Raw genomic sequence first — 26343 nt, forward strand, 5'->3', positions numbered from 1 at the left:
CAGTTCCTGTGGCTTGAGAACCAGCGCAAGCCCGCCCTTCGCTCTCATTGGTCTACCGATAGCACCTCTTCCGCAATGCCTCATGGGAGTTGTAGTTCCTATCTTCCATTCCGGAGCTCTTCCTGGATACTGAGGCGCGCGGCACGGCGTCCAGAGCACAGCATCAGTGACCCGAGGCCACGTCGCGAGGGCGGGCTAGGGCCGTAGGGCCAGATCAGGGTATGTGCAATGCGCCTACCTCCTCTCCTAGGCCAGTGCTCTGCGCTCCGGCTGTCCCTATCACCAAACCCCTTCCTCGAGCGGTTCTGACCTCCTTTCTATTTCCCATTTCTAGGCCTCCCCTTATAGGGCCAGCTCAGCTCAACGCCCCCGTGTACACTCTCTAGGGAAAGGGGCTCCCAGCCATCGGCCTAGCAAGCTTACATGCAGCCTGTTTTTAGGGGCATGCTTGCAAGGTCCTGTCAGCATTCGGAGACATGGAGGAGATCCGGCGTTCCTACAGCCGTCTGTGCAAGGAGAGTGGGGCTGAGCCCCAGGAGGCTGTCCTGCAGCAGCTGCACCAACTTCCACGGGGCCGACTGGACCTGGCTACTCAGAGCCTGACGGTGGACACCTGCAGGGTCCTTGGCAAGCTGTTGCATGATGAGGCGACGTTGAAGGAGCTTGTCCTCAGCGACTGCATGCTGAGTGAGGAAGGTGAGGCCACTGGCCTCGGAACAGCACCTGAAACTTCTGAGTGGGATTCAAGCCCTTTGCCTCCTGGCTGGCCTAAGGGCGGGTGTCCTGATTATGTTTGGCCTGGGTAGCTGTAAGCAGGGAAGTCAGTGCGTTCCCTGCTCCCTCACCCACCGCCCCTTTGTTTTCTCCTCTCTTTGTCTTCTTTAGCATTCTTTTCCAAAACCTAGGAGTAGAGGTCAATGTCACTGTAATAGAGAAGCCTTAATGTCTGGCTTTCACAGTTCCCCATGCTGACTCAAGAAAGGTCAGGCCTGGCAGACTCAGATGTCTCTAACGTGACCTTACAGCAGTGGGGAAACAATGTCACCACTAGGACACACGTCCCTCTTCTCCAACTCCCTTTACACAGGGTCCACACTGCTGTTCCAAGGGCTGTGTGCCAACACCACTGTGCAGCATCTGGATCTAAAGGTGAGCAGGCCTGTACCCTCGGCAGTGGAAAGAGACAGACCCAGGGACCTGGGGTCTTGATAGTGGCTAGAGACTGTCTGAAAGAGTTCCCAATACCCAAGGTCTTAGGACTGCTCTCTGAGGATCCCATGGGTATTGGGAGTGTGGTTTTGAGCATGCTCTACATGCCCGACTCAACAGTGTTCACATAAATGCCAAGGACTGAGCACTATGGTGCTGCTACTATCAGGAAAACTAGGATCTGGCAGCCATGCCTTTGCCCAGAGCCACCTCCTAGCCTTTTGCACTGCCTGAGTCTGTGAGGCAGAGATGTGGTATTTGGAGCCAAGGTAACAAGAATGACTGGCCAGGGTGTTCCCTTTCTAGGGCAACAACCTCCGAGCTACAGGAGCCAAGGCTTTGGGGAAGCTCCTTCGACAGAACAAGTCCATTCAGAGGTAGGGCTACATTCAGGCCTCACCTGTTCCTCTCTGTGCAGCTTAGGGTTGGCCCAGAGGATACATCCTACAGCCAGCTCACTTTCCACCACTTCTTCCTGTTCCACACCCACTGGTGGAGAGCCCTGGACCCCATGGGACAAGGGCTCTGTTGAGCCAAGAACCTGTGTCCATCCTTCCCGTAGTCTCACCCTGGAGTGGAACAACCTTGGCATGTGGGAAGATGCCTTTGCCACCTTCTGTGGGGGTGTAGCAGCCAATAGCACCCTGCGGCAGCTGGATCTCCGAAACAACCAGATCAGTCACAAGGGAGCAGAGGAACTGGCCCTGGCCCTGAAGGGCAACACCACCCTCCAGCAGCTGGGTGAGGTCTCCTGAATTCTGCTGTACCCCTATGAGACCTGGGTACATTGGGCTGTACTAAATTGTACCCTTCCCCTCTGCTGCTGGAGAGGTTGGCCTGGGCTCCTGGCTATATTGCCAGCCACAGGCAGTAAAGCATCAAAAGAAGCATCCTGGGCTGGGCCAGTACCTCCCATCCAACCCAGTGACAATAGGTTTCCTTCCAGATCTGCGATGGAATAACATTGGCCTCCTGGGGGGCCGGGCCCTGGTGAACTGTCTCCCCAGCAACAGAACCCTGTGGAGGCTGGACTTGGCTGGGAACAACATCCCTGGTGATGTCCTGAGAGCTGTGGGTATGGACTCTCAGGGCTGCTACCTTCTTAGAAGTTGGAGTAAGGCATGAGGCCCTTTAACAGAAGCCCATCCACCATAAAAGGGTGTGGCTCAGGGCTCAAGACATGGGGGCTCAGGATATGAGTAGCTAGCCTCGGTCAAGGGGGAAGCAGCTTATACCAGGCTTCTCTCAGATGCTCACACATCTTAGTACCTATGTAGTCAGGGGGTGCTGGTTTCACAGGCAAGAAGCTAAAGCCTGTGGCTTAAAGCCTTTGCTCTGACAGCCATCAGATGACCTGAATGAGCTAGGAAGGCTTCCTGGTGTCTCCCCCCACCCCCCTAGTCTGTGCATAGAGTGAATGTGAGTGGGGGTGCCAGGCTTGTGCTGACTTATGTCAGAACTCACCTTCATCTGCCTATAAACCCTGAGTTCTTATTGATGATATCTTTGCCTCAAGCTCAGTACTTTGTCACATAGTATCACCCACCAAAGTCTGAACTATCAGCACTGGAGTCCTGGATTCCAGACTTTGCCATAATCCCTGCTGCAGTCATCACCTGCTGCTGGCTGTGCCTGACTCTTTTGCCATCTCCAGTGCGGCCTTGTTCCCAGCCCTGTATCTGTGTGGGCATAGGCCTTATAATTGCTTTATGTTTGATCTTTGTGTATGTGAAAGACAGTCTTGCTATGTAGCCCAGGCTGGCTTTGACCTCATAATCCCCCTGCCTCAGGTACCTAAGTTCAGGGATCACTGGCATGCAGTACCACATCTGGCTTATATGCTGTCAGTCTTTTGAGAAGATAGCACCCATCTCTTAAAGTCATATACCCCTTGACCTTTGTTGGGGAAGCCAGATACTCCAGGAAGCGCCCACCTTTGGGGGTGGTACAGCAGCTTCCCTATATGTACAAGAGACCTCCTGTCCCAAGGTCCTGCATCACCCAGTCCTGTCCTCCACTGAAATGCTTCACCCAGGTGCACTGGATGGGGATGTCTGATTTGTTGTGGAGATATTGCCTTGCGTAGGGTGGGCTCTCAGATGACCAATTTCCAGACATAGGCAGCACAAGTCTGGGTTAGTCATTGCCCTAATGTTCAGCCCAGGATAGCATGGCTCTTTCTGACAGACCAAGCCATGGACCACAACCAGGACCGGCTCACTGCCTTTCGGGAGAACCAAGCCCGCGCCACCATCCTTAGCAAGGAGGTTCAGCACCTCCAGGAAGAGAAATCCAAGCAGGTGAGCATAGTGCCCTCACTAGCCCTGGGCTGCGCCTAGCTCAGCCAAGCTGCCTCCTTCCTTGTCCTTTCCCTCCTCCTTCCCTCCAGGCCTCTAAGCCAAGGCAACCCAGGGCTACGGTGGCCTCCTGGTCCCACTTCCTGTACGCTGACTTCACCTCAGGGCTGAGAGCAAACAGGGAGTCCTAGCCGGCAGGCCTCCCTGTCAGTCCACCTTCTTTTGAATGAGGCAGTGGGGTCAAGATGTCCTTTGCAGCCTGACACTGTTGATGGGAGTCTGTACTCCTTTCCCTGACCAGGGTAGGCTTTGCTTCTAATGGTGTTTTGACTGACTTTGTCTCCAGTTTCTGGATTTGATGGAGACAATTGATAAGCAACGAGAAGAGATGGCCAGAAACAGCAGGTGAGTGAGCCCTGGGGCTGCAGGAAGGACCATAGCTTAACTGTGGTACCTGCGCTTCAGGGCCTGGCTTCTGATTTGAGTATGACCTAACCTGAGCCCTGTCTGCTACAAGGCTGAAAACAAGGTCATTGCTTCCAAGCAAGTGGGCTGGCAGTTAGTGGCAAATGTGGACTGCTTAGCTGTGTGCCGGGTGCACGGCCATGTTACAGACGTGAATGTGCAGAGTTCAACAGCTGCTGCCAGACTGGGAGAAGCCAGGGGCTGTAGGGTTTGGATTTCCCAGAACCACCTCTCTCCACACAGGGCATCAGCAGTACGAGCTGGGCAGCTTCAGGAAGCCCTCAGTGAGAGACAGTCCATCATCAATGCCCTCAAAGCCAAGTAAGGCAGAGGAGAGGGGCCTTCACACACCCTAGAGACTTACAGCCATGCCCACAGGGCAGAGGAGGGGCAGATGCTTCCTGGGGTTTGAGTAGAGGCTCGGTAGGAGTGAGAACAGAAGACCTTTGCCAAGCAGGTGACATTCTGATGGAGCTGGCCTGCGGCTGGTCTTCCTCTTTGTAGGCTGCAGATGACAGAGGCCGCACTGGTCCTGTCAGAGCAGAAGGCCCAGGACCTGGGGGAGCTGCTGACCACAGCAGAACAGGAACGGCAGAGCCTGTCACAGAGACAGGAGAAGGAGCGCAAGCTGGAGCAGCAGGTAGGAGCTGGGCTGTGTGGACCAGTAGGCAGATGGAGGACATGGTAACAGCCCAATGGGAGCATCTGTTGTCACTCTGCTCTTCTCACCTAGGAAGCTGCAGATCGGGAGTCCAGGCTCCTCAGGGACCTGTCTGCTGCCAATGAAAAGAACCTGCTGCTTAGAAGCCAGGTGTGAGGGGTGTGGCCCAAGGGGGATCGAGCCAGCCACCCCAAGAGCCCAGGGTAGTGTAGCAGGGCTGGGTGAAGCTCGCTCTAGTGTTGCCTGCTTCTCAGGTGGATGAATTGGAGCGGAAGGTAAAGTCTCAGCAGGAGCAGCTGTTTCTGACCAGGCAGGAGCTGACTAACTCATCAGCTGAGTTGAAGATCCGTGCTATTCAGGCTGAGGGTAGGCATGGACAGGCTTGGCACTAAGGGCACATGGAGCTCCAGGGACGCACCCCTAGAAAAGACTCACCATACTCTTCCCTATTGGGTCCTCCAGAGCGCTTGGATGTGGAGAAGAGGAGGGCCAAACAGAATATGGAAGACTTGGAAAAGCTGCACTCCAAGGAGGTGCTGTCTTATGGATGGATGCCCCTGGTTCTCCTGTCTCCACTTGGGGCCTACAGATCAGCCCTGTGTGGTGCAATATTCCCAGTGCATGCCCCTGGTCAGTGAACCTTGAGTTGATAATACCAGAGTTGCAGGCAACAGTATCCATAGTTCAGGCAGCTGTGGACTTCCTTGCTGTATGTTCTGATCACAGCCTCTGCCCTTGGTGGTTACCAGGACACTCCAGTCAGGCCTTTGCCAAATGATACCTGCTTTCCAGGGTAGGGACTCCATGGGGGGGAGGGCTAGGGAAGCCTGTGTTTGCTGGCCCTGACACCCTTCATTTGGACAGGTGGATCACATGACCCGTCACCTGGAGGAGAGTGAGAGGGCCATGCAGGAGAGGATACAGAGACTAGAGGCTCTGCGGCTGTCCCTGGAAGAGGTGAGACCATATGGGCCCTGGGTTGAGTGTAGGGTGACATTTGACCTCAGGACCCTGGAGCACCCCTAAGTTTCAGCCTCAGGTCTCACCAGGACCCACCCATCCCTGAAAGGTCAGAGACTAGAAATGGCATTTAGACCTCTTTGGCAGTAAAAGTCCTGCTCAGTGAGCAAGGAGCAGCTGTGTGGTTCTGAGGATAGTTATGGAAAAGTTTTCCCAGCCTGGCTGCTCAGTGGCGTGAAAGGAGCCCAGGGAGGCAGCGTGTTCTCAAAATGGACTAGTAGTAGCTATCTGCCATGCAGGAGCTGAGCCGCATGAAGACAGCAGTGCTCAGTGAGCGTGGCCAAGCTGAGGAGGAGCTCATCAAAGCCAGGAACCAGGCTCGCTTAGAGGAGGTGAGCTTTGGCTACAAGTATGGAGGGGCCAATTGTAGCACCTTGCAAAGGAGTCTGGTTGAAGTGGGCAAGACTAGGGCTGCGGGCCTCAGGACTGGAGCTCAGAGATCCCAGTGGCCAGCAGGGCCTTGCTGCTGCTTGTACCACATGGGCAAGAGGAAGGCTAGAGAAGATAGAGTTGGCTTGAGATGCAGGAGGAAAGCCCAGCAAGAGATGCTTCTGGATTCAGAACAAGTTTAGTGACTGATAACTTGTGTGGTACCATGAAGCCCTCTCCTTGGTCCTTGCGGAGAGGTGGAGGTTAGTCTGCTTGCAGACTGTCTGTCCCTCCAGTTTTGAGCTCAGACTGGGAGCTCTTCGCGTGTGCAGCAGCCATCTCCCTGCCCACAGCAACACCGCCTTGCTCACCTGGAGGAGAAGATTCGGCTGTTGGCACAGGCAAGGGATGAGGCTCAGGCTACTTGCCTACAGCAGAAGCAGATGGTAGCTGAGGCCCAGACACGGGCCAGCCAGCTGAACTTGCAAATGGAGGGGCAGCAGCGGCGCCTGGAAGAACTGCAACAGGTAGCACGGCTTCAAGGAGCACACACTCTGGGGGTGCATTGCCAGGCTGTGGTCTCACCGTCCTCAACCCCATCCCAGGAGCTGAGCAGCAAGGACCAAGAAAAAGCAGCTGAGGTGGCCAGGGTGAGAGTGGGACTACAGGAGCAGATGGGCCGTTTGCAGGCTGACCTGGTGGCCCAGGAGGTGCTGAGGGAGAAGGTGGCAGCCCTGGAGCGGCAGCTGAAAGGTTACCACATGTCACCTGGACAGCTGAGCTTGGCCCTGGGATGGGGTGGGGATCTCCCCTAGAGATGCATCCCTTCCTTCCCGCACCCCCAGACAGGGTTTCTCTGTAACCTTGGCTGTCCTGGAATTCACTCTGTGGACCAGACTGGCCTTCAAACTCAGAGATCCGCCTATCTCTCTCTGCCTCCCGAGTGCTGGGATTAAAGGTGTGGGACACCAGGCAAGGCGCCCACGCCCTGCTTACTGAGCCCTCACTTGCAGTGGTCGGGAGTGAACACCGGGAGGCGCTGCTGGACAGAGAGAGTGAGAATGCGTCTCTCCGAGAAAAGCTAAGGCTCAAAGAGGCAGAGATCTCACGCATCCGGGATGAAGAGGCCCAGAGGGCAAGCTTCCTGCAAAATGCTGTCCTGGCTTACGTGCAGGGGTCTCCTCTGAGAGCCTTGAGTCCTCCTAAATGAAGGGAAGCAAGGAGACCTGAAGCGCCCTGCAAGTGCAGAAATGGTGCATCCCATTCTCAAAAACAGGCCCCAGGGTTCAAAAGGGTTAGCTGCAGTGTCAGGGTGGGGTTCTGCCAACATTGGTGCTTACCGGCGCACCTGACCATCCAAGGTAGTTCACCCGCAGCTCACCACTAGCATAGGCAAGACAAAGTGCACAGGAATGCTCTCAGATGACCCAATCCCAGAAACACAAACCCGAACAGTACTGCGGTAGGAGGGAACAGATGCCCGATGACAGAATGGAAATACAAGACTTTTGTACTTGGTGATACATGCTTGTCCAGTTTCCTTTCTCCTGCACCTGCTGCCCCAGACTCTTAATGAACCTTCCTGGGTTGCTCCGATTGCTACCAGGCAATTAAGAAGGCCACCTCTGTACTGGGTCTGTGGACAGGAGGGTTTCTTAGCTTCAGGGCGGGCTGGTGTCCCTGGGAAGCATTTGGGCTCCGCTGCCCTGCGCATCCATTTCGCTGGCATCACCAATCTGAGCTGCGTTGCACCACATCCTTGTTCCTGGGTGTGGACCCTCAGTGTAAGCCTTCGGGGTTCAAGGACTGGCTAGGACTCCGCCCCCACCGCTGCTCGCCCCTTGCCCCGCCCCGCCTGCGCACACTCGGCTGTCTTCGCACCCAGCACTCGGCGGCGCTCGGCTGTCTCCGGCCGCTCGCTCGGCGTTCGGGTCCGCGGCCGCTGCGGCGCCGGGCATTTCTCCGCAGCTCGGCTCGCGGCCGCGCCCGCCGCCGCCCGGCCTCGCGCCCATGCAGGCCATCAAGTGTGTGGTGGTCGGCGATGGGTGAGTGCGCTGTCCCGAGCCCAGGGGCGGAGGGGCTAGTAGGCGGCTACGGGGTGAGGCGGGGCGGGGCGGGGCAGACAGACTGAGGTCCTGGCGAGGTGGCTCCGCCGCGCCCCCACCATAGATAGCCTGGCCGCGTGCGTCCAGGGGCCGATGGGGTGGGGTCAAGCTCAAGCTGTCCACCTTCCTCTAGCCCGGGCACACCTGATGCTGCCCGGCCTGCGCCCCGGTGCTCACAGTGGGTGGGGCCGGGCTTCACCTGCGCTGATTCCTGGGTGGCTCCACCCTCGCGCCAGCTAGCTACCCAAGGTGCTGGGAGCTCTGACGCCCCAGTGCGTTGCGGCGCGCCCTATCCAGGATTGTGAGCCCTTGCAGCCGCGCCCACTACTGTGTTCTCTCGGAGGCCAGCCTGCTCTGGTCAGTTTTTACCAGTCTCAGGTGGCTGCCGATCTGTTAGCAGACCTACCTACCCCACCCCAGTCACCCAAACTAACCTCCTGCTCTGCGGGAGCTGTCTGCCCTTGCGGGGAGGAAAGGGGCGGAGGCTCGGCCCTGGAGCCACGTGGGCTGAACCTCTTTCCACAGTGCCGTGGGGAAGACGTGCTTGCTGATCAGCTACACGACCAACGCCTTCCCGGGAGAGTATATCCCTACAGTGTGAGTGCATGGGGGTGGGAGGTAGCTGGAGCTGGCCACTAGAGGCCAGTCACACACGTACGGGACCTCCCCTAGGCTCCAGGTCTTAATTCAAGTGGCCCTGGTTCTGGGTTTCCATGGTGAGGCTGAGGCGCTGGCCAGAGTTTGGGTTGTGTGGGCTTCAGAATTCAGGCCTGCTGGCTGGGCTCCAGGAACCTGGCGTCACTGCCTAGCCCGGCCTTTCCACTTTGCAGTTTCGACAACTATTCAGCCAACGTGATGGTGGATGGGAAGCCGGTCAACCTGGGGCTGTGGGACACTGCTGGCCAGGAAGACTACGATAGGCTTCGGCCACTCTCCTATCCTCAAACCGTAGGTGGCAGGAGGGCCAGCTCTAGGAGTTGGGTGGTTCCTGGATGGGGAGGAGACACAGACTGCTTGGACACCCTTTGGTCAGTTCTGTCTGTCCCTCCCCCTGAAGGATGTCTTTCTGATCTGCTTCTCCCTGGTGAGCCCGGCCTCCTTTGAGAACGTCCGAGCCAAGGTAGGGTGGGCCTAGGGGTCCTAGCAGAAGGCATACCCCTTCAGGGGTCTCTGCTAGTGATCTTTTCTGCTGAGGGAGGAACCGAAGGTGTTAGTGGGCACAGCTTACAACTGGCCATGGCCCTGATTCAGAAGCTGTAGACAGGTCTCAGGCCTTCCTGGATGGGTATCTTTGTTCACTGCCAAGCCCAACAAAAAAGCCTCAGGAGCTGGGGCCTACTTTGGGCAGATTAGGGGCCCTGCCCCCAGGCATAAGGGTCTCTGAAGCCTGTGGGGTCAGGACCTCTGTTCCCACAGTGGTACCCAGAGGTGCGGCACCACTGCCCCCACACACCCATTCTTCTGGTGGGCACCAAGCTGGACCTCCGTGATGACAAGGACACCATTGAACGGCTGCGGGACAAGAAGCTGGCACCCATCACCTACCCACAAGGCCTAGCCATGGCCCGCGAGATTGGTGAGTAAGCATGGGGCACAGGTTGGGGGTGTGCTTTGAAGAGGTTACCCTGCCTGTGCTGCTCCACCATCTACAGCTACTCCCTCTGCTGTTCCCTTTCTTGCTATCTGTCCTCCTTCCAATGTTCTAGGTTCTGTCAAGTACCTGGAGTGCTCAGCCCTGACCCAGAGAGGTCTGAAGACAGTGTTTGATGAGGCCATCAGGGCAGTGCTCTGCCCACCTCCAGTGAAAAAACCAGGCAAGAAGTGCACTGTCTTCTAGAGCCCTGTCTGGCCAGCCAGGCTGAGGAGCCCTTGCTCAAGTGTGCCCGTGTGTTGAGCTGTCTGGTGCCCTAAGTCTGCTGTGGGAAGTGGTGTGGGTGGGGAGGGAAGCATGGGGACAAGGCTGGGGTGATGGGGTCCTGTCCCCTATGCCTCCTTTTTCTGGCACATAGCTCCAGCCTTCCCTGGTCCCTATGGGAGGCCAGCAGGGAGCAGGGTCTCCCTCAGGGCTGCAGGGGTGGGTTCAGGGAAGCCCCAGGATGGGCTTCCCTGGAGGATAGGGTGGGGGTGGGTTTTGTTCATCATGTCCCAGGAAAGGGTGGCCCCTTCTTATTTTATACAATAAACATTCACCACCTCCTTTGTCTCACTGTCTGCCCTGCCTTCCACCCCGGTACTTGCCCTAGCCCTCACCTAAGGAGGGCAGAAGAGCCTGGCATTCCTAGCAGCACTACATTTCCAAAGGAAGCTCTGAGCTTAACACACCCTAGTGAGGGAGAGGACAACACTCAGATCAAAGCAGAGGTATGCACGCTTAGCTGTACACAGGATGACCTCTGTATGCAAACCTGGGCCCTGGGGGACATGCTTCAGCAGCTCTCACTGAACTAAGGGCAATAAATAGTCTATAAAGAGGATGAAGCTCTGGAAGCCTTGCTGACACATGTCTGGCTGATATGAGATGCTAACAGGTTGCTGAAGTGGAGGGGTGCAGCCCAGGAGGCCCAAAGTTATGGTCCTGAGCTCAGACATCATGCCAGAGGCTGAAGGCATTTCCCTGGAGCAGACATGAGACCAGAGGATGCCCTTCAGGGACACACTCTCCTCCCAGTGATGCATGCAAGTGTTCATGCTGACTCAGAGACCTGGTTGTTACCTTTTTTCAGGAAGTTTGCCAGCCAGTTGTTAAACAGCTCTCATTAATAATTAAATCACATAAACTTTCTATTAGTTGTGCTGAGAACAAAATTAACAAATTAATTTCATAATTACTTTGTATGTTGCTACCCTTTGCACCTCATGTTATTGTATGTAGTGGGTTGCTGCCATGGACCTCCTCACTTCCATGTCCCCCCACTCCACATCAAATGATATCAAGTGGATAGCTTGAAGTCAGCTGTAATGCGAGTTCTACACACGGAATGTGGCCAACTGCACTGGCTGGACTTGATGTATCAGCAGTCTGGGCCTTTAGAAGCGAGATACTGTAAATTAAATACACCAGGACTCTCATTATGCTGTAAATGGCACACAAAAAGTTGTAGGGATGTTCACATTTTAGAAATTGAGTTGTTTGGCTCACTGGCAGATTAGTGATGTCTGCTACCTGTCTTTGGTGTGTGTGCTGTTCACTGACTTGTAATTAAGGTCAGTTGGCATTCACATCAGAATCACAGGGAGCCATTTGTGCAGTGCTTACTGACGACCCACAGCTCCACTCCAGAAACCTCTGGACAGGCTATCTTTAGGCAAACTGACCAAACTCTTGAGGATCCAGCCTTCTGGAAGGTCCAACCTTCCACCCTATGCCAGGGAGCTGGCAAGGCCTGAAAGTCTATGTAGGAACCAGGCTATATGTGCTTTGGATCACGGTGGCACAAAGATTTCTGCCTATCTGAGAGTCAGCACACAGGCTGGCCAAAGACATTTATTGGAGGGATGGAGGGCACAATGTTCTGAGCATAGGGCTGGGCAGAGAGGTGGTGGTGGGGCTCAGGTGGCCAGGAAGCCCCCATCCACTGGTAGAGTGCAGCCAGTGGTCATGCTACTTCGGTCGCTCAGCAGGAAGAGGATGGTGTCCACCACATTCTCCACCTCTGTAGGCAGGTGGATGTCAAGAGCAAAGATGAAGGAGGCTTCCCTGGTCCTTCAGCCCCAACCGATCCCCAGGCCCAGGCCAACACTAGACCTGCTGGTACTGCTCCAGTCTGGACTCCCGCCTAACTTACCAGCAAACTTGCCAAGTGGGATGCGATCCAGCATAACCTTGGCCTTGTGGGGGTCACTCCAGTTGGTCCGGCCCATGGGTGTCATCACTACTGTGGGGTTTACTGCATTCACACGGATCTGCAAGGAGGCCAGCAAGATAAACAACACAGAAGGGTGCCCTAGCCATAAGGACTGATTGAAGGAGTTGCCCCAGCCCAACACACCTTGTGGGGCCCAAGCTCTAGGGCCATCATCTTGGTCAGCATGTCCAGAGCACCCTTGGTGGAACCTGTGAGGAAGGTTGTTGTAGATGCCAAGAGCTGGCCGGGGAGTGGTAGTGGGGTGGGGACCAGACACAGCTGGAATTACTCACAGTAGACACTATGGTTGGTCAGTGCACGCTGGGAGGCCTGGCTGGAGACATTGACGATGGCTCCTGGGACTCCCCGAGCTATCATGCCCCTGGCCACAATCTGAAATTTTGAGGGATGTGAAGCAGAACTAGCCTTCGCCTTCAGAGCTCCTACTCCAGCCAAGTAGGGCAACTCACCTGAGACACCTGGATGACAGCCCGAAGATTCACATTGAAAGACCTAGTAGTGAATGAGTGGACAGCCTGGTCAGGGGCAGGACTGCAGCTGCTGCACGGGATGGTTCTCCAACCCCTGCTGGCTTACCTGTCACAGGCCTCCTTGGTGACCTCCAGGAAGGGCTGCAACAGAGCCACAGCAGCATTGTTCACCAGCAGGTCCACCGGTCCCACACTGCGTAGGGCCTGGTCTGTGGCCTCCCAGTCTGCCAGGTCCACACACACAGGCTCCACGCCAGGACACTGTGTATCGGGACAAAGCAAAGCTATTATTAAGCAACTGTATTCCAAGAATGTGGTGCTGCTGGCCTTGTCTTCCTGAGGAAAGGTAGCTAGTCTGGGAGTGTTGGACCTGGAAGGGGACTTTCAACTGGAAGGTTCAGGGGTTCCTGGCGCAGCAGCAAATTGTGAGGTGGAACCTAGAGCTGAGAGACACAGCCCCGCCTCGGGGCACTCCACTTCCTCTCTGCCCAGCATTCTTGGACCTAGGATTGCTCTCTCAGCGGACATTTCAGTTTCTTCCAAACTCAGGGAGCCTGGATGGCTTGATGGACCCCCGACCATATGCGCAGACCTCGGAGCTAGGAAGGAGCGAAGGAGCACAGAGGCTTCCCACCCCAACACCCAATGCCAGAGGCGGGGCGGGCCTACAGTGAGAAAGAAGCTTGCTATAGGTGAAGGGCGTCAAGGGGTGCAGCGTCTCACTTAGAGAACGTCTCCTCGCCTCTGGACACAGTGCCTACCTCGCTAACCAAGCTGTCAAGGTCCGCTTGTGTCCGGCTCACGGCCACAACGTGTGCGCCAGCCGCCTGCAGCGCCAGCACAGTGCTGCGCCCGATGCCTGAGGCGAGCGAGGATTAGTTCGGGTACTCTCTTTCAAACCAGCCCGACTCCGCCAGCGCCCCTCTCCTGCCGCCTCACCTTTGCCGGCGCCGGTCACCAGCACCCGCCGACCTGCAAGCCCGAGGTCCATGGTGGCCTGGCCAGATCCTGCGGGAGGCAAGATGGACTTGGAGTTCCGGAATCGTGGGCGGGGCGAGGAGAGCCAATCGCGTGGGCTGCGTCTGGAAAAGGGCGAGGATATTAAAATAATAGTTCCTTCTGTCGTGTTGATTGGCTGAACTGCAGTGGGCGTGACCGAGGGACACAGCTGCTCAAACTGCACCAGACTGATCCCAACTACAAAGCATGGAATCAGCTTAGCGAGCTGTGGTCTGCATGGTTTTCTCTGCCAAGAAAATTTCCATGAGAACCAGATACAGCAATTTTGCCAGGTGTTTTACGGATATTCGTGCGCCTGAGAGCCATGTCCAAAAACGTTTTATAGGTTCTTTCCCTAAGCTTGGGAGACGGTCACAGTAGCTCATATGTAATACTCACAGAAAACAAAACAAAACAAACAAAAACAAAAACTGGACATCCAGATAAATCCGAAAAAGACAGTGTTGCCAACAAGGCCCCAAGTTAGCATCAAGGGGAGCTGAAGCCAAAGTCACCTCACTCAGCTTGCTTGTATCAGGTCACTAGGCCTTTACAGAAAGCGGGCAGGAAAAGAGGGTTGGGTTCAAAGATGTACGTGAGAACTGGCCAGACAAATATTACTTTCCAAGTCAGTTACAGATTAATGAATGTCCAAGTGTGTACTGTGTCTCCTATAAAAATATTTTGTTGTTCGGGTCATGGTACAGAAGACTAAAGCTGATGCCCTAAGGATCTCCTGGCCAGGAGCAGGGATCTGGTGACAGGGCCTTGCATCACTTGGGGCTTTGGGCCCAAGGAGGTATGTGCATGGGCTGATTCAGATTTGAAAACCAGCTGCAGGGGGCTCAGTGGTTAAGACTGCTCTATGTTCTTCCAAAGGACTCCAGTTTGATTCCCAGCATCCACATGACCGCTCACAAACATCTGCTTTAGAGGAATCCAGGCCCTCTTCTGGCCTCTGTGGACATGCATATGGTACACAGACATACATGCAGGCAAAACCCATACACATAAAATAACTTTTTTTTTTTTTAATTTAAAGGAAAGAAAAGCAGCCAAAAGGTAGTCAAGTGCCTACCTCCCCAATCTTTGACCTGCTCACCACCACTGTAAGGCTGTCTGTGAACACTGCCATCTGCCTGACAGAAACCAAGAGAGAGGCAGCATCCAGCCTGCCGACACCGAGACACAGCTGCTTAGAGTTCTTAGTGGTTTCAGTATTCCAGGACATGCACAAATCTCATTCACTGTTCTGCGGTCCTGGGTGGACATGGCTGCAGCTCAGGCCTTGCTCTCTGGAGAGAGGTACTCTCAGAACCTATGTCCTGTGCTCTTTAGAAGGTCTTACCTGAGCCCATCCTCCTCTGCCCTGCCGCTTGCCCTGAGTTGGACCCTGTATCAGTTCAAATGGTTGACCACTTCAAGCCCAACAATCTACCAGATGCCAAGGGCCAATGCAAGCAAATACAAGAGAGCCTGCCCGGGCCCTTGAGATACCTTGAGCAGCCGAGTTGCAAGACTCTTGTGCTAATTCTGGCTAGGGTGATAGACCAGTTAGCTAACTGGGAGAGCTTCCATTTGGGCAGCCTTGTCAGCATGCTCCTAAGTATGGACCAGGCCAGGGAAGTGGGTTCCAGAGAAGACTGAGAGATTCCAATTCCTGCCCAATGGCTCCTCTCCTTCTGCACAAAGAGTACACAGGTTTAGGAGTGACCTGGTCCAGGATATCTCCCCTTTCCTGCTTCCCCTCCCTTCCCCTGATTGCTGAGTTGGGGTCAGAACACAAGACGCGTCAGACTCAGTGATGGACAGGTGAGGAACCTAAGAGAAGTCACATGACAACACAGAGCCCTTTTTTTCAGAAGAACCATCCTTTGGTCACATTGGTCACAGGCACGTAGGTTTAGAAAGGTACCATGCTTTGAGATGAAATGCCTGCACCAGGACCTGGTTCAGCATCCAGCCTTGCAGTGGGCCACCCCCAAGGAGTCCTGTGCAATGGTTCGGGAACATGGCAGCCCATTTATTTAGGAAAATGAGACCAGCAAAGCAAATAAGGAGAACAAGAACCCCAAGGTCCAGAGCATGGAGTAGTTGTGGAATCAGACAATAACATTGGGAGCTGGGATCTTGTGTTGAGGGCAGGGCTGTGGCATAGGGAGCAGGTTGTGAGATCGGTAGAAGTTTTGTCTCGAGGGTGGAGCCAGGGAAGCCACTCTGAGGTGCACCACATCTGGGCAGTCTAGGAGGCCAGGTAACCAGCGTCCACCATGATGCCAGAGCCACTGGTAGAGGCACTGCTGTCGCTGAGCAGGAAGAGGATACTGTTGACAACGTCCTCCACCTCTGCAGGAGAGCAGAACGGTCAGGGCTTCTGCTTGTCCAGCTGCTGGGAGCCAACACTGATTCCCTCACACACATCCTCAGCTGACCTGCAAACTTCCTCAGTGGGTGGCGCTCCTTGAGCTTCTTGGCAAACTCAGGATCTTCAGAGACTTTCTTGCCCATATCAGTCAGCACCACAGTAGGGTTTACAGAGTTTACCCGGATCTAGGGCCAGAAGTCATAGCTGGTGGTACAGTCAATGAACTAGCCCTGGCCACACAGCTCAGGACTCACCCCAGGTCAACCCTGATGAGCTTGCTTACTCTGTCCAGCTGAACACTGACCCCACTGCTCAGCATCCCCAAGCCTCATCCCATCCTCACCCCCAATCCCCAGCCCATTCCCAGGTACCCATCACCTGTCCCTCAGGTGTGGACCCATGCCCCTGTGCCTACCTTGTGTGGCCCCAGTTCCATGGCCATGGCTTTGGTCAGCATAGTCATTGCGCCCTTGGTGGAGCCTGTGGATGTGTGTGTGCGTGTGCTGAGGACAAGTCCTTCTTCTGAGAGACCCACCCAGAACCTACTCCTGTCCCCACCACAATGGAGGGTGCACTCACAGTAGTTGGTCAGGCCAGGGAAGGTGACATAGGCCACCATGCTGGAGACATTGACAATGGACCCTGCCACTCCACGGTCAATCATACCCTTGGCTACCATCTGGAAGAAAGAGTTGGGGGTAGTTCAGCCTGCCTTGCCCTGCCCCCCCTCCCCAGGGGTTCATCTCTGGGCCACAGCTTTCCTGCCATCTCACCTGGGATATTTGCAACACAGAGCGCACATTCACATTGAAGGACCTGGCAGGAGAGGAACAGTGGCATCCTGTACCACCCATCTTTAGCAACCCTCCCCAGCCTGCCCACTCTCCCCAAGTGCCCACCTGTCAAAGGCCTCCTTGGTGGCCTCCAGGAAAGGCTGTGCCAGTGCCACTGCTGCGTTGTTCACCAGCAGGTCCACAGGGCCAATACCACCCAGTGCCTTCTCTGTGGCCTCCCAGTCACCCAGGTCCACGCACACAGGCTCTATCCCCGGACACTGTGGGAGACATTGGTCCGTGGACAGAGATCAGCTTCTGATGGATCTCTGAGGTTGGGAAGCAGGCCCAGGCGAGGCAGGGCTGTGTGCCTCACCTCTTTGGCGAGGCTGACCAGGTCTGCGTTGGTACGTGTCACGGCCACCACTTTAGCTCCTGAGGCATGCAGGGCTTTAACAGTGTCACGCCCAATCCCTACAAAGAGGGAATATGGGGGATTAGGGCCCTATAGGCCTGGTCCCAGAAAGGGTTAGAATCACAGGTGAAAGCTTCCTAGAGGGCAGCTGGCTCCTTAATAAGCTCCAGCGAAGGCTGACCCTGGTGCCTTTCTGCCCAGTCTGGATCTAGGAGCTATCCTGCAGCCAAACTAAGTTAACCCATCATGGGTATTGTGATGGCCAGGATGGGGTTGTCATTCTGTCTTGGTACGTCTCCAGCCAGGTAACATAAATGGGTCAGTCCTAGTCAGTGTAGGTCAGATTCTGGAGGGCTGAGCTGTGACAAGGGCCCCTATTCTGTGTTGCGATGGGCCCCCTTCCTCTCCCCAACCTGCACACACTCACCTTTCCCTGCCCCTGTCACCAGGGCCCTCAGGCCACTGAAATTCAGCTTCATGCTGCCAACACCAGTGTATTCCTGCAGCAAGAGACAGGCTCAGATATTTATGGCTGAGCTGGCAGGCGGGGCAGAGGTGGAGTCGAAGTGGTATGACCCACTTCCTCCACAGATAGACCTCTCACTCCCCAAATATGCCAGCCAGCTGCTTGTTAGGGTTTGAAGAAGAAATGAGAGACTGTGCACACACATATGCCTGTTAGAGGAGCTCACTTCCATGTAACAGGAAAGTCGGAGGCCGGCAATGAAATTTGTGTTTCCTTTGGTCTAGTTTAGTCTTGACCCTGATCACATGCTAGGCAATCCTTTTACCACTGGGCCACACTCCTGATCTAGGAGAATAGAAATTTCGGTTTTCTGAATGCATTTCTTGGACAGAAGCATTGGCCGGCAACAGTGTTAACAGAAGAGAAGCTGGACTTCCAGTCAGTTGTGGAAGCTCCAGCCTGACTGAAGGGCCGGGACAGCCGTGCCCATGGCTAACCTCTCTGCATTGACAGTTCTCAGGAGATAATCCAGCATCTTGGATCGGCTCTGTGTCAATAGGGGACAGGGGCAGGCATCCAATGAGCAAGAGCAGTAAGCTGATCCCTGGACCAGGTCAGGCGGCAAGTCTATTCCCACCTAACCCTACCCAGCATTCCTGAAGTCTGTCATCTTTACTTGCTTCTCCCAGGTGACCTCCACCTGCCCCCAGACATTCTGCCCTTGGTGACCACACTGAGGCACCCTCTACCCTTTGAGGTGGGACTCCTCATCTCAGAGCATATGGGCGGATCCCTGGGAGAAGTTTTGAGAAACAATCAGAAGATTAAATGTCCATCTTAGCCAAGGTGGTGTATGCTTTTAATCCCTGCATTCTGGAGGCAGAGGCAGGTGAAGCTCTTTGAGTTTGAGGCCAGCCTGGTCTACAGAGTTCCAGGACAGCCGGGCCTACACAAAGAAACCCTGTCTCTAAAAACAAAAACAAAACAAACAAAAATGTCCATCTTAATTCTTCATCTAAGAAATTGTCAAAGGCCATGCTAAGCCCTTCCTGAGCTTGTGTGATAGGGTTTGTGAAATGAACACTTCTTTCCAGGGGAGTAAGGGCAGGGCACAAGGCAGCTGTGCCAAGCAGGAGATTCGAAAGCACAACTCATCCCAGGGACAGCCCCAAGCAGCAGGTATGCTCAGGCTCCCCACCTGCTGCCTTTTCGAGATAGGGTTTCTCTGCATAGTTTGGTGCCTCTCCTGGATCTCGCTCTGTAGACCAGGCTGGCCTCAAACTCACAGAGATCCATCTGCCTCTGCCTCCCGAGTGCTGGGATTAAAGGTGTGTGCTGCCGCCACCACCACCACCTGGCTGCCTGTCCCTCTTGTAACCAGGCTCCACATTGAGACTGAGTGACCCTCAGAAAGACGGCAGATATATTGTAGTCACCTATTGTAGTGACGTTTACCACTGGCTAGGCCAGGCCAGGCCAGATGCCCCTGGGCTTCCAAGAATTTGTCTGCTCTGCTTTCCATTTCCCCATAGGAAAGCTGGGCTCACAGGTGCATGTGGGCTCTTGGGATCCGCATCAAGGTTCTTGCACAGCACTCTGCCCACTGAATCAGTTCCTCAGCCTTGCTTTTTCTTTTTGTTTCAGCTAAAATTCTGGAGGAATTGAGGAGAAACCAGCAACATCACCAAGCCTTTGTCTTACTCTTTCGCTTTGTTTTTTTTTCTGAGTAGTGTAGCTTTGGCTGTCCTGGAATTCCCTTTCCTAGAACACACTGGCCTTGAACTCAGAGATCTGCCCAGTGCTGGGAGTAAAGGTGTGCACCACCACGCCCGGCTGCTGCCACCGCCACCTCCTTCTCATCTTCTTTTCCTTTCTTTCTTTCAAAATATTTTATTACAAAAGTAAACTGGGCCGGGCAGTGGTGGTACACCCCTTTAATCCCAGCACTCAGGAGGCAGAGCCAGGCGGACCTCTGTGAGTTCGAGGCCAGCCTGGTCTACATAGCAAGTTCTAGGAAAGGCGCAAAGCTACACAGAGAAACCCTGTCTCGAAAAACCAAGTGAAATAAAATAAAAATAATACTAGTAATGACTGAAACATGGACAAAAACATCCTCTTATTGCCCTGCTCTCCTACTGTAGCCTTAGTTAGCCATTCAGTTTACTGTCTACTTTGATATGTTGGTGTGTTCTTTGCAGCCGTGACCATATTCATATACTCTGTCTTACAATATTTATAGCATTTTCTTGCTGTGGATATTGCTCTGTATAAATAAAATGCTGTTTGGCCAGTGGCCAGGCAGGAAGTATAGGCAGGACAAGAGAGAAGAGAATTCTGGGAGGTGAAAGGCTGGGGTGGAGAGACTGCCAGCCGCCGCCATGACAAGCAACATGTAAAGACACTGGTAAGTCACAAGCCACGTGGCAAAGTATAGATTAATAGAAATGGGTTAATTTAAGATAGAAGTAGATAACAAGAAGCCTGCCACGGCCATACAGTTTGTAAGCAATATAAGTTTCTGTGTGTTTATTTGGTTGGTTCTGAGCATCTATGGGCCTGGTGGGTGAGAGAGATTTGTCCTGACTGTGGGCCAGGCAGGAAAACTCTAACTACATTTTCTCATGTTTTTTATAATATAAATCATTAACTTTTAGTAAGAACATAATGTACCATTCATAGATATCTATTTGTTCACTACCTAGACCAAAGGATTATAAATAATGGCCCTATATTAGTAAATAGAATTTATTGTTGTGTTTTTTTTGTTGTTGTTTTTTAATGATTTAAAATGTGCGCCATCTGCCGCCGCCGCCGCCACCACCACCACCACCACCACCACCACCACCACGACCATGCAAAGATTTATTTATTTATTATGTATCCAGAAGAGGGCTCCAGATCTCATTGCAGATGGTTGTGAGCCACCATGTGGTTGCTGGGAATTGAACTCAGGACCTCTGGAAGAACAGTCAGTGCACTTAACCTCTGAGCCATCTCTCCAGCCCCATGTTTTGTTTTTTGAGACAGAGTTTCTCTGTTTAGTGCTGACTGTCCTGGAACTCACTCTGTAGGTCTAACTGGCCTTAAACTTAGAGATCCCCCAACCTCTGGACCTCCCAACCTCCTCCTGCTGGGATTAAAGGATTTACACCTGGCTTGTAAATTAAGTTTTATTGTAAACAGTCATGCCCATTTGTTTAGAATATAGCTGTTTTCATCTTACCAACAGCAGTATTGGTAAATTATGGCAGAGACAGTATGGCCTACAAAGTCTCAATGATTTACTCTCTGGCCTTTAAAAAAAAAAAAAAAGTATGCTGATTCCTGTCCTGAAATTTTAATTCTTAATTTGGGCTATGTTGCATGGCTCTGTCCTTGGTGCTAAGCCACTGCCATCTTCCAAGCAGCTGTTCCTAGCCTAGAGGAAGGGGTTTCATTGAGAAGGCTGTGGGAAAGCCATTGTCCACGGTAGGTGACAACGTTCCAGCATGGCTGCTTTCCAGTGTGGTCGCTCACACTTCTGTTAGTAACCCCTCACCCATATTCTGTATGTAAGTACAATATGTTTGTTGGTTCCCCAAGGTGAACTGTGGTGGAACTGTCCTTTGGTCTGTCGTTGGGACCTAAGGAAGAGGGGGCAGATGTTATTTACACATCTCCCAGGAAAAATGCCATTTGGAATATATTTGTGTATTGTTTTTTATACTTTGGACAATATACTGGGGATATTTTAATAAGGAAAAGAAATGAGCTCACTGTGGCAGTAAGTATGGTGGGCAGAGGCAGACACAGGCTCCACCTGTGTGGACACATCCTTGGCACTAGCCATGGCTGCATATAGCCATAATTAACTATCTCTGATAAGAAAGTTCCAGGGCAACTATTCTGTATCCTCAAACAATATAGATTCTTCTATTTGGGAAAATTCTATTCCTAAAGAAGACGTATGGATTGGGATCAGTGGGCAGCCCTGAGGATTTCTGAGACAAGAGGCCCACTTGTTCTAGTCAGCTTTCGATTGTTGTGATGAACACTGGCCAAAAGCAACTTGGGGAGGAGAGGGTTTACTTCATCAGCTGCAGTCATAATAAAGAGAAGTCAGGGCAGGAACTGGAGGCAGAAATCAAAGCAGAAGCCATGGAGGAACATTGCTTATTGGCTTACTCCTCATGGCTTGCTCAACCTGCTTGCTTTTGTTTATTGTTTGTTTTTGTTTGCTTGTTTGAGACAGGGTCCCTCCATGTAGCTCAAGCTGTACTGGAATTCACTGTATAGACTAGGATGGCCTAGAACTCACAGAGATCCACCTGCCTCTATCACTCAACTGCTGAGATTAAAGGCATATACCACCACAACCTGCTAGTGTATACAACTCAGGACCACCTGTCTAACGACGACACTGCTTGCTATGGACTAGGCCCCCCTACATCAATCACTAAGCAAGACAACACCCCACAGAATTGCCTACAGGCCAGTCTGACGAAGGCATTCTCTCGATTACGATTTCTTCTTTATGTGCCAAAGAGATGGCCGGTAGAGGACCTGGGTTTAGTTCCCATCACCCACATGGGTCACAACTGTTTGTGACTCCAGTTCCAGGGGATCTGACATCCTCTTCTGCCTTTCACTGGCACCAGTCACACATGTGGTGCACAGATATACATGCAGGCAAATATACATTAAAAAGTCTTTTTTAAATTCCATCTTCCAAGATATATGGAGGTTTGTGACAAGTTGACAAAAGCCATCCAGCATACAATTCTTTCATAAATGACAGACAACTTTCATCTTCTAGGAGAAATATTCTGAGGATCTGGTAACATAAATCCATCAGTATGTTTTTTTTTAATTAATTAGTTTATTTTTCTGTTATCAGCTTGATACAGTATAAATTCTTATCTTAATAGTGCAATGGGGGTTGGGAGTTTAGCTCAGCAGTAGAGCGCTTGCCTAGCAAGCACAAGGCCCTGGGTTCGGTCCTCAGCTCCAGAAAGAAAAAAGAAAAAAAAAAATTAGTGACATGTTTGATTGAGGCTTGCCCAGTGATTGAGTAAAACCAAAACTTATAAGCCACAGTCATCCTAAGGTCCCCCCTGCTATATAGCCTTCTTGGTTCTGTGGGTTGCAGTCTGATTGTTCTTTGCTTTATATCTAGAATCTACTTATGAGTGAGTACATACCATGTTTGTCCTTCTGGGTTTGGGGTACCTCACTCAGGACGATGTTTTCTAGTTCCATCCATTTGCCTGCAAATTTCATGATGTCATTGTTTTTCTCTGCTGAGTGGTACTCCATTGTGTATATGTACCACATTTTCTTAATCCACTCTTCAGTTGACAGGCATCTAGGTTGTTTCTAGGTTCTGGCTATTACAAATAGTGCTGCTATGAACATAGCTGAGCATGTATCTTTATGGTATGATTGAGCATTCCTTGGGTATATGCCCAGGAGTGTTATGGCTGGGTCTTCAGGTAGATCAATTCTCAATTTTCTAAGAAACTGCCATACTGACTTCCACAGTGGTTGTACAAGTTTGCACTCCCACCAACAGTGGAGGGGTGTTCCCTTTACTCCGCATCCTCTCCAACATAGACTGTCATTAGTGTTTTTGATCATAGCCATTCTGACAGGTGTAAGGTGGTATCTCAGAGTCATTTTGATTTGCATTTCTCTGATGATTAAGGATGTTGAGCATTTCTTTAAAATGTCTTTCAGCCATTTGTGATTCTTCTTTTGAGAATTCTCTGTATAGCTCTTTAGCCCATTTTTTAATTGGAATGTTCAGTATTTTGATGTCTAGTTTCTTGAGTTCTTTATATACTTTGGAGATCAGTCCTCTGTCAGATGTGGGGTTGGTAAAGGTCTTTTCCCATTCTGTAGGCTGTCTTTTTGTCTTATTGACCATGTCTTTTGCCCTACAAAAGCTTCTCAATTTAAAGAGGTCCCATTCAGTAATTGTCGTGCTCAGTGTCTGTGCTGCTGGTGTTATATTTAGGAAGTGATCTCCTGTGCCAATGCATTCAAGAGTACTTCCTACTTTTTCTTCTATTAAGTTTAGTGTAACTGGATTTATGTTGAGGTCTTTGATCCACTTGGACTTGAGTTTTGTGCATGATGACAGCTATGGATCTGTTTGTAATCTTTTACATATTGACATCCAGTTATGCCAGCACCATTTGTTGAAGATACTTTCTTTTTTCCATTTTATAGTTTTGGCTTCTTTGTCAAAAATCAGGTGTTCATATGTGTGTGGATTAATATCAGGGTCTTCAATTTGATTCCATTGGTCTGTATGTCAGTTTTTATACCAGTACCAAGCTGTTTGTATTACTATAGCTCTATAGTAGAGCTTGAGGTCAGGGATGGTGATGCCTCCAGAGGTTGCTTTATTATACAGGATTCTTTTAGTTATCCTGGGTCTTTTGTTTTTCCATATGAAGTTGAGTATTTTTCTTTCCAAGTCTGTGAAGAATTGTGTTGGGATTTTGATGGGGATTCCATTGAATCTGTAGATTGCTTTTGGTAAGATTGCCATTTTTACTATGTTAACCCTACCTATCCATGAGCATGGGAGATCCTGCCGTTTTCTGATATCTTCTTCAATTTCTTTCTTTAGAGATTTAAAGTTCTTATCAAAAAGGTCCTTCACTTGTTTAGTTAGTGTTATCCCAAGGTATTTTATATTATTTGTGGCTATTGTAAGGGTGATGTTTCTCTGACTTCTTTCTCAGCCCTTTTATCATTTGTGTAAAGGAGGGCTACTGATTTTTTTTTTTTTTAGTTGATCTTGTATCCTGCCACTTTACTAAAGGAGTTTATCAGCTGTAAGAGTTCCCTGATAGAATTTTTGGGATTACTTATGTATACTATTATATCATCTGCAAATAGTGAAAGTTTGACTTCTTCCTTTCCAATTTGTATCCCTTTGATCTCCTTTTGTTGTCTTATTGCTCTAGCTAGAACTTCAAGAACTATATTGAATAAACATGGGAAAAGTAGACAGCCTTGTCTTGTTCCTGATTTTAGTGGAGTCGCTTTGAGTTTCTCTCCATTTAATTTGATGGTAGCTGTTGGCTTGCTGTAAATTGCCTTTATTATATTTAGAAATGTTCCTTGTATTCCTGATCTCTCTAAGACCTTTATCATGAAGGGGTGTTGGATTTTGTCAAAGGCTTTTTCAGCATCTAATGAGATAATCATGTGTTCTTTTTCTTTCAGTTTGTTTATATGATGTATTACATTGACAGATTTTCGTATGTTGAACCATCCTTGCATCCCTGGGATGAAACCTAGTTGGTCATGGTGGATAATTTTTTTGATGTATTCTTGGATTTGGTTTGCCAATATTTTGTTGAGTATTTTTGCATCAATATATGAGGGAGACTGGTCTGTAATTCTCTTTCTTTGTTGCATCTTTGTGTGGTTTGGGTATCAGGGTAACTGTAGCCTCATTAAAAGAGTTTGGTAATGTTCCTTCTGTTTCTATTGTGTGGAACAATTTGAAGAGTATTGGAATTAGTTCTTCTTTGAATATCTGGTAGAATTCTGCACTGAAACCATCTGGTCCTGGACTGTTTTTGGTTGGGAGACTTTTGATGACTGTTTCTATTTCTTTAGGGATTATTGGTCTATTTAAATGGTTTTTCTGGTCTTGATTTAACTTAATATGTAGTATCTATCCAGAAAATTGTCCATTTCTTCCAGATTTTCCAATTTTGTGGAGTACAGGTTTTTGAAGTATGACCTGATGATTCTCTGGATTTGTTGTCTGTTCTTATGTCTCTCTTTTCATTTCTGATTTTGTTAATTTGGGTGCTTTCTCTTTGTCTTTTGGTTAATTTGGCTAGGGATTTGTCGATCTTGTTGATTTTTTCAAAGAACCAACTCTTTGTTTCATTGATTTTTTGTATTGTTCTCTTGGTTTCTATTTCATTGATTTCAGCCCTCAATTTGATTATTTCCTGGCGTCTATTTTTCCTGGGTGAGTTTGTTTCTTTTTGTTCTAATGCTTTCAGTTGTGCTGTTAAGTCACTAGTGTGAGATTTCTCCAACTTCTTTATGTCAGCATTTAGAGCTATGGATTTTCCTCTTAGCACTGCTTTCATAGTGTCCCATAAGTTTGGGTATGTGGTATATTCATTTTCTTGACTTCTAGGAAATCTTTAATTTCTTTTTTTATTTCTTTCTTGACCCATTGATGTTTCAGGTGGGTATTATTCAGTTTCCATGAGATTGTAGGCTTTTTATAATTTTGTTGTTGTTGAAGTCTAACTTTAAGACATGGTGGTCCGATAAGATACAGGAGGTTATTCCAATGTTTTTGTATCTGTTGAGATTTTTTTTTTGTGACCAAGCCTATGGTCAATTTTTGAGAAGGTTCCATGAGGTGCTGAGAAGAAGGTATATTCTTTTGTGTTAGGATGGAATGTTCTGTAGATATCTATTAAGTCCATTTGAGTCATAACATCTGTTAGGTCCTTTATTTCTTTGTTAAGTTTCAGTCTGGTACATCTGTCTTTTGGTGAGAGTGTTGTGTTGAAATTTCCCACTACTAATGTGTGGGGTTTGATGTGCATTTTAAGGTTTAGTAATGTTTCTTTTATGAATGGGGGTGCCTTTGTATTTGGGGCATAAATGTTCAGAATCGAGACTTCATCTTGGTGGATTTTTCCTGTGATATATATGTAATGTCCATCTTGATCTCTTTTGATTGATTTTAGTTTGAAGTCTATTTAATTAGATATTAGGATAGCTACACCAGCTTGCTTCTTAGGTCCATTTGCTTGGAAAGCCTTTTCCCAGCCCTTTATTCTGAGATAGTGTCTGTCTTTGAAGTTAAGGTGTGTTTCTTGTATGTAGCAGA

General features: G+C 50.7%; 4 protein-coding genes across 9 annotated transcripts; 2 read left to right on the forward strand and 2 right to left on the reverse strand.

Moving 5' to 3' along the window:
- Positions 1-82: 82 nt before the first annotated feature.
- Lrrc45 (leucine rich repeat containing 45) lies at positions 83-7544 on the forward strand. 5 transcript variants are annotated; one of them, XM_036195260.1, is made up of 18 exons: positions 84-219; positions 335-696; positions 1088-1149; positions 1516-1586; positions 1772-1950; positions 2156-2284; positions 3397-3509; positions 3853-3911; positions 4215-4292; positions 4476-4611; positions 4705-4782; positions 4887-4998; positions 5095-5165; positions 5497-5589; positions 5892-5984; positions 6375-6548; positions 6627-6774; positions 7035-7544. In XM_036195260.1, exons 2-18 carry the CDS (start codon positions 477-479, stop codon positions 7229-7231), a joined length of 2013 nt encoding a protein of 670 aa, XP_036051153.1. In that variant the 5' UTR covers positions 84-219; positions 335-476; the 3' UTR covers positions 7232-7544. The 5 variants fall into 5 exon arrangements, with proteins under 5 accessions (XP_036051157.1, XP_036051153.1, XP_036051155.1 ...); XM_036195262.1 differs by having other exon boundaries at positions 441-696; XM_036195264.1 differs by lacking the exon at positions 5892-5984 and having other exon boundaries at positions 83-219.
- Positions 7545-7620: 76 nt separating this feature from the next.
- On the forward strand, positions 7621-10322 carry Rac3 (Rac family small GTPase 3). 2 transcript variants are annotated; one of them, XM_036195266.1, is made up of 6 exons: positions 7621-8066; positions 8652-8723; positions 8957-9074; positions 9184-9246; positions 9543-9702; positions 9833-10322. In XM_036195266.1, exons 1-6 carry the CDS (start codon positions 8032-8034, stop codon positions 9961-9963), a joined length of 579 nt encoding a protein of 192 aa, XP_036051159.1. In that variant the 5' UTR covers positions 7621-8031; the 3' UTR covers positions 9964-10322. The 2 variants fall into 2 exon arrangements, with proteins under 2 accessions (XP_036051159.1, XP_036051160.1); XM_036195267.1 differs by having other exon boundaries at positions 9543-9706; positions 9833-9952.
- A 1256-nt stretch (positions 10323-11578) lies between these two features.
- Dcxr (dicarbonyl and L-xylulose reductase) lies at positions 11579-13506 on the reverse strand. Its single transcript, XM_036196873.1, has 8 exons — positions 13402-13506; positions 13224-13321; positions 12569-12723; positions 12442-12484; positions 12265-12364; positions 12116-12180; positions 11912-12029; positions 11579-11779 (listed from the first exon to the last, which is right to left on the reverse strand). The coding sequence occupies exons 1-8, from the start codon at positions 13451-13453 to the stop codon at positions 11676-11678; spliced, it is 735 nt and encodes a 244-aa protein (XP_036052766.1). The 5' UTR covers positions 13454-13506; the 3' UTR covers positions 11579-11675.
- Positions 13507-15469: 1963 nt separating this feature from the next.
- LOC118589912 (carbonyl reductase [NADPH] 2) lies at positions 15470-17507 on the reverse strand. The gene is made up of 8 exons (XM_036197607.1): positions 17442-17507; positions 16976-17073; positions 16726-16880; positions 16600-16642; positions 16406-16505; positions 16242-16306; positions 15894-16011; positions 15470-15807 (listed from the first exon to the last, which is right to left on the reverse strand). Exons 1-8 carry the CDS (start codon positions 17491-17493, stop codon positions 15704-15706), a joined length of 735 nt encoding a protein of 244 aa, XP_036053500.1. The 5' UTR covers positions 17494-17507; the 3' UTR covers positions 15470-15703.
- Between the last annotated feature and the right edge of the window lie 8836 nt (positions 17508-26343).

The sequence above is a fragment of the Onychomys torridus genome, chromosome 8 (genome assembly GCF_903995425.1).
Source record: "Onychomys torridus chromosome 8, mOncTor1.1, whole genome shotgun sequence".
Lineage (NCBI taxonomy): Eukaryota > Metazoa > Chordata > Mammalia > Rodentia > Cricetidae > Onychomys > Onychomys torridus.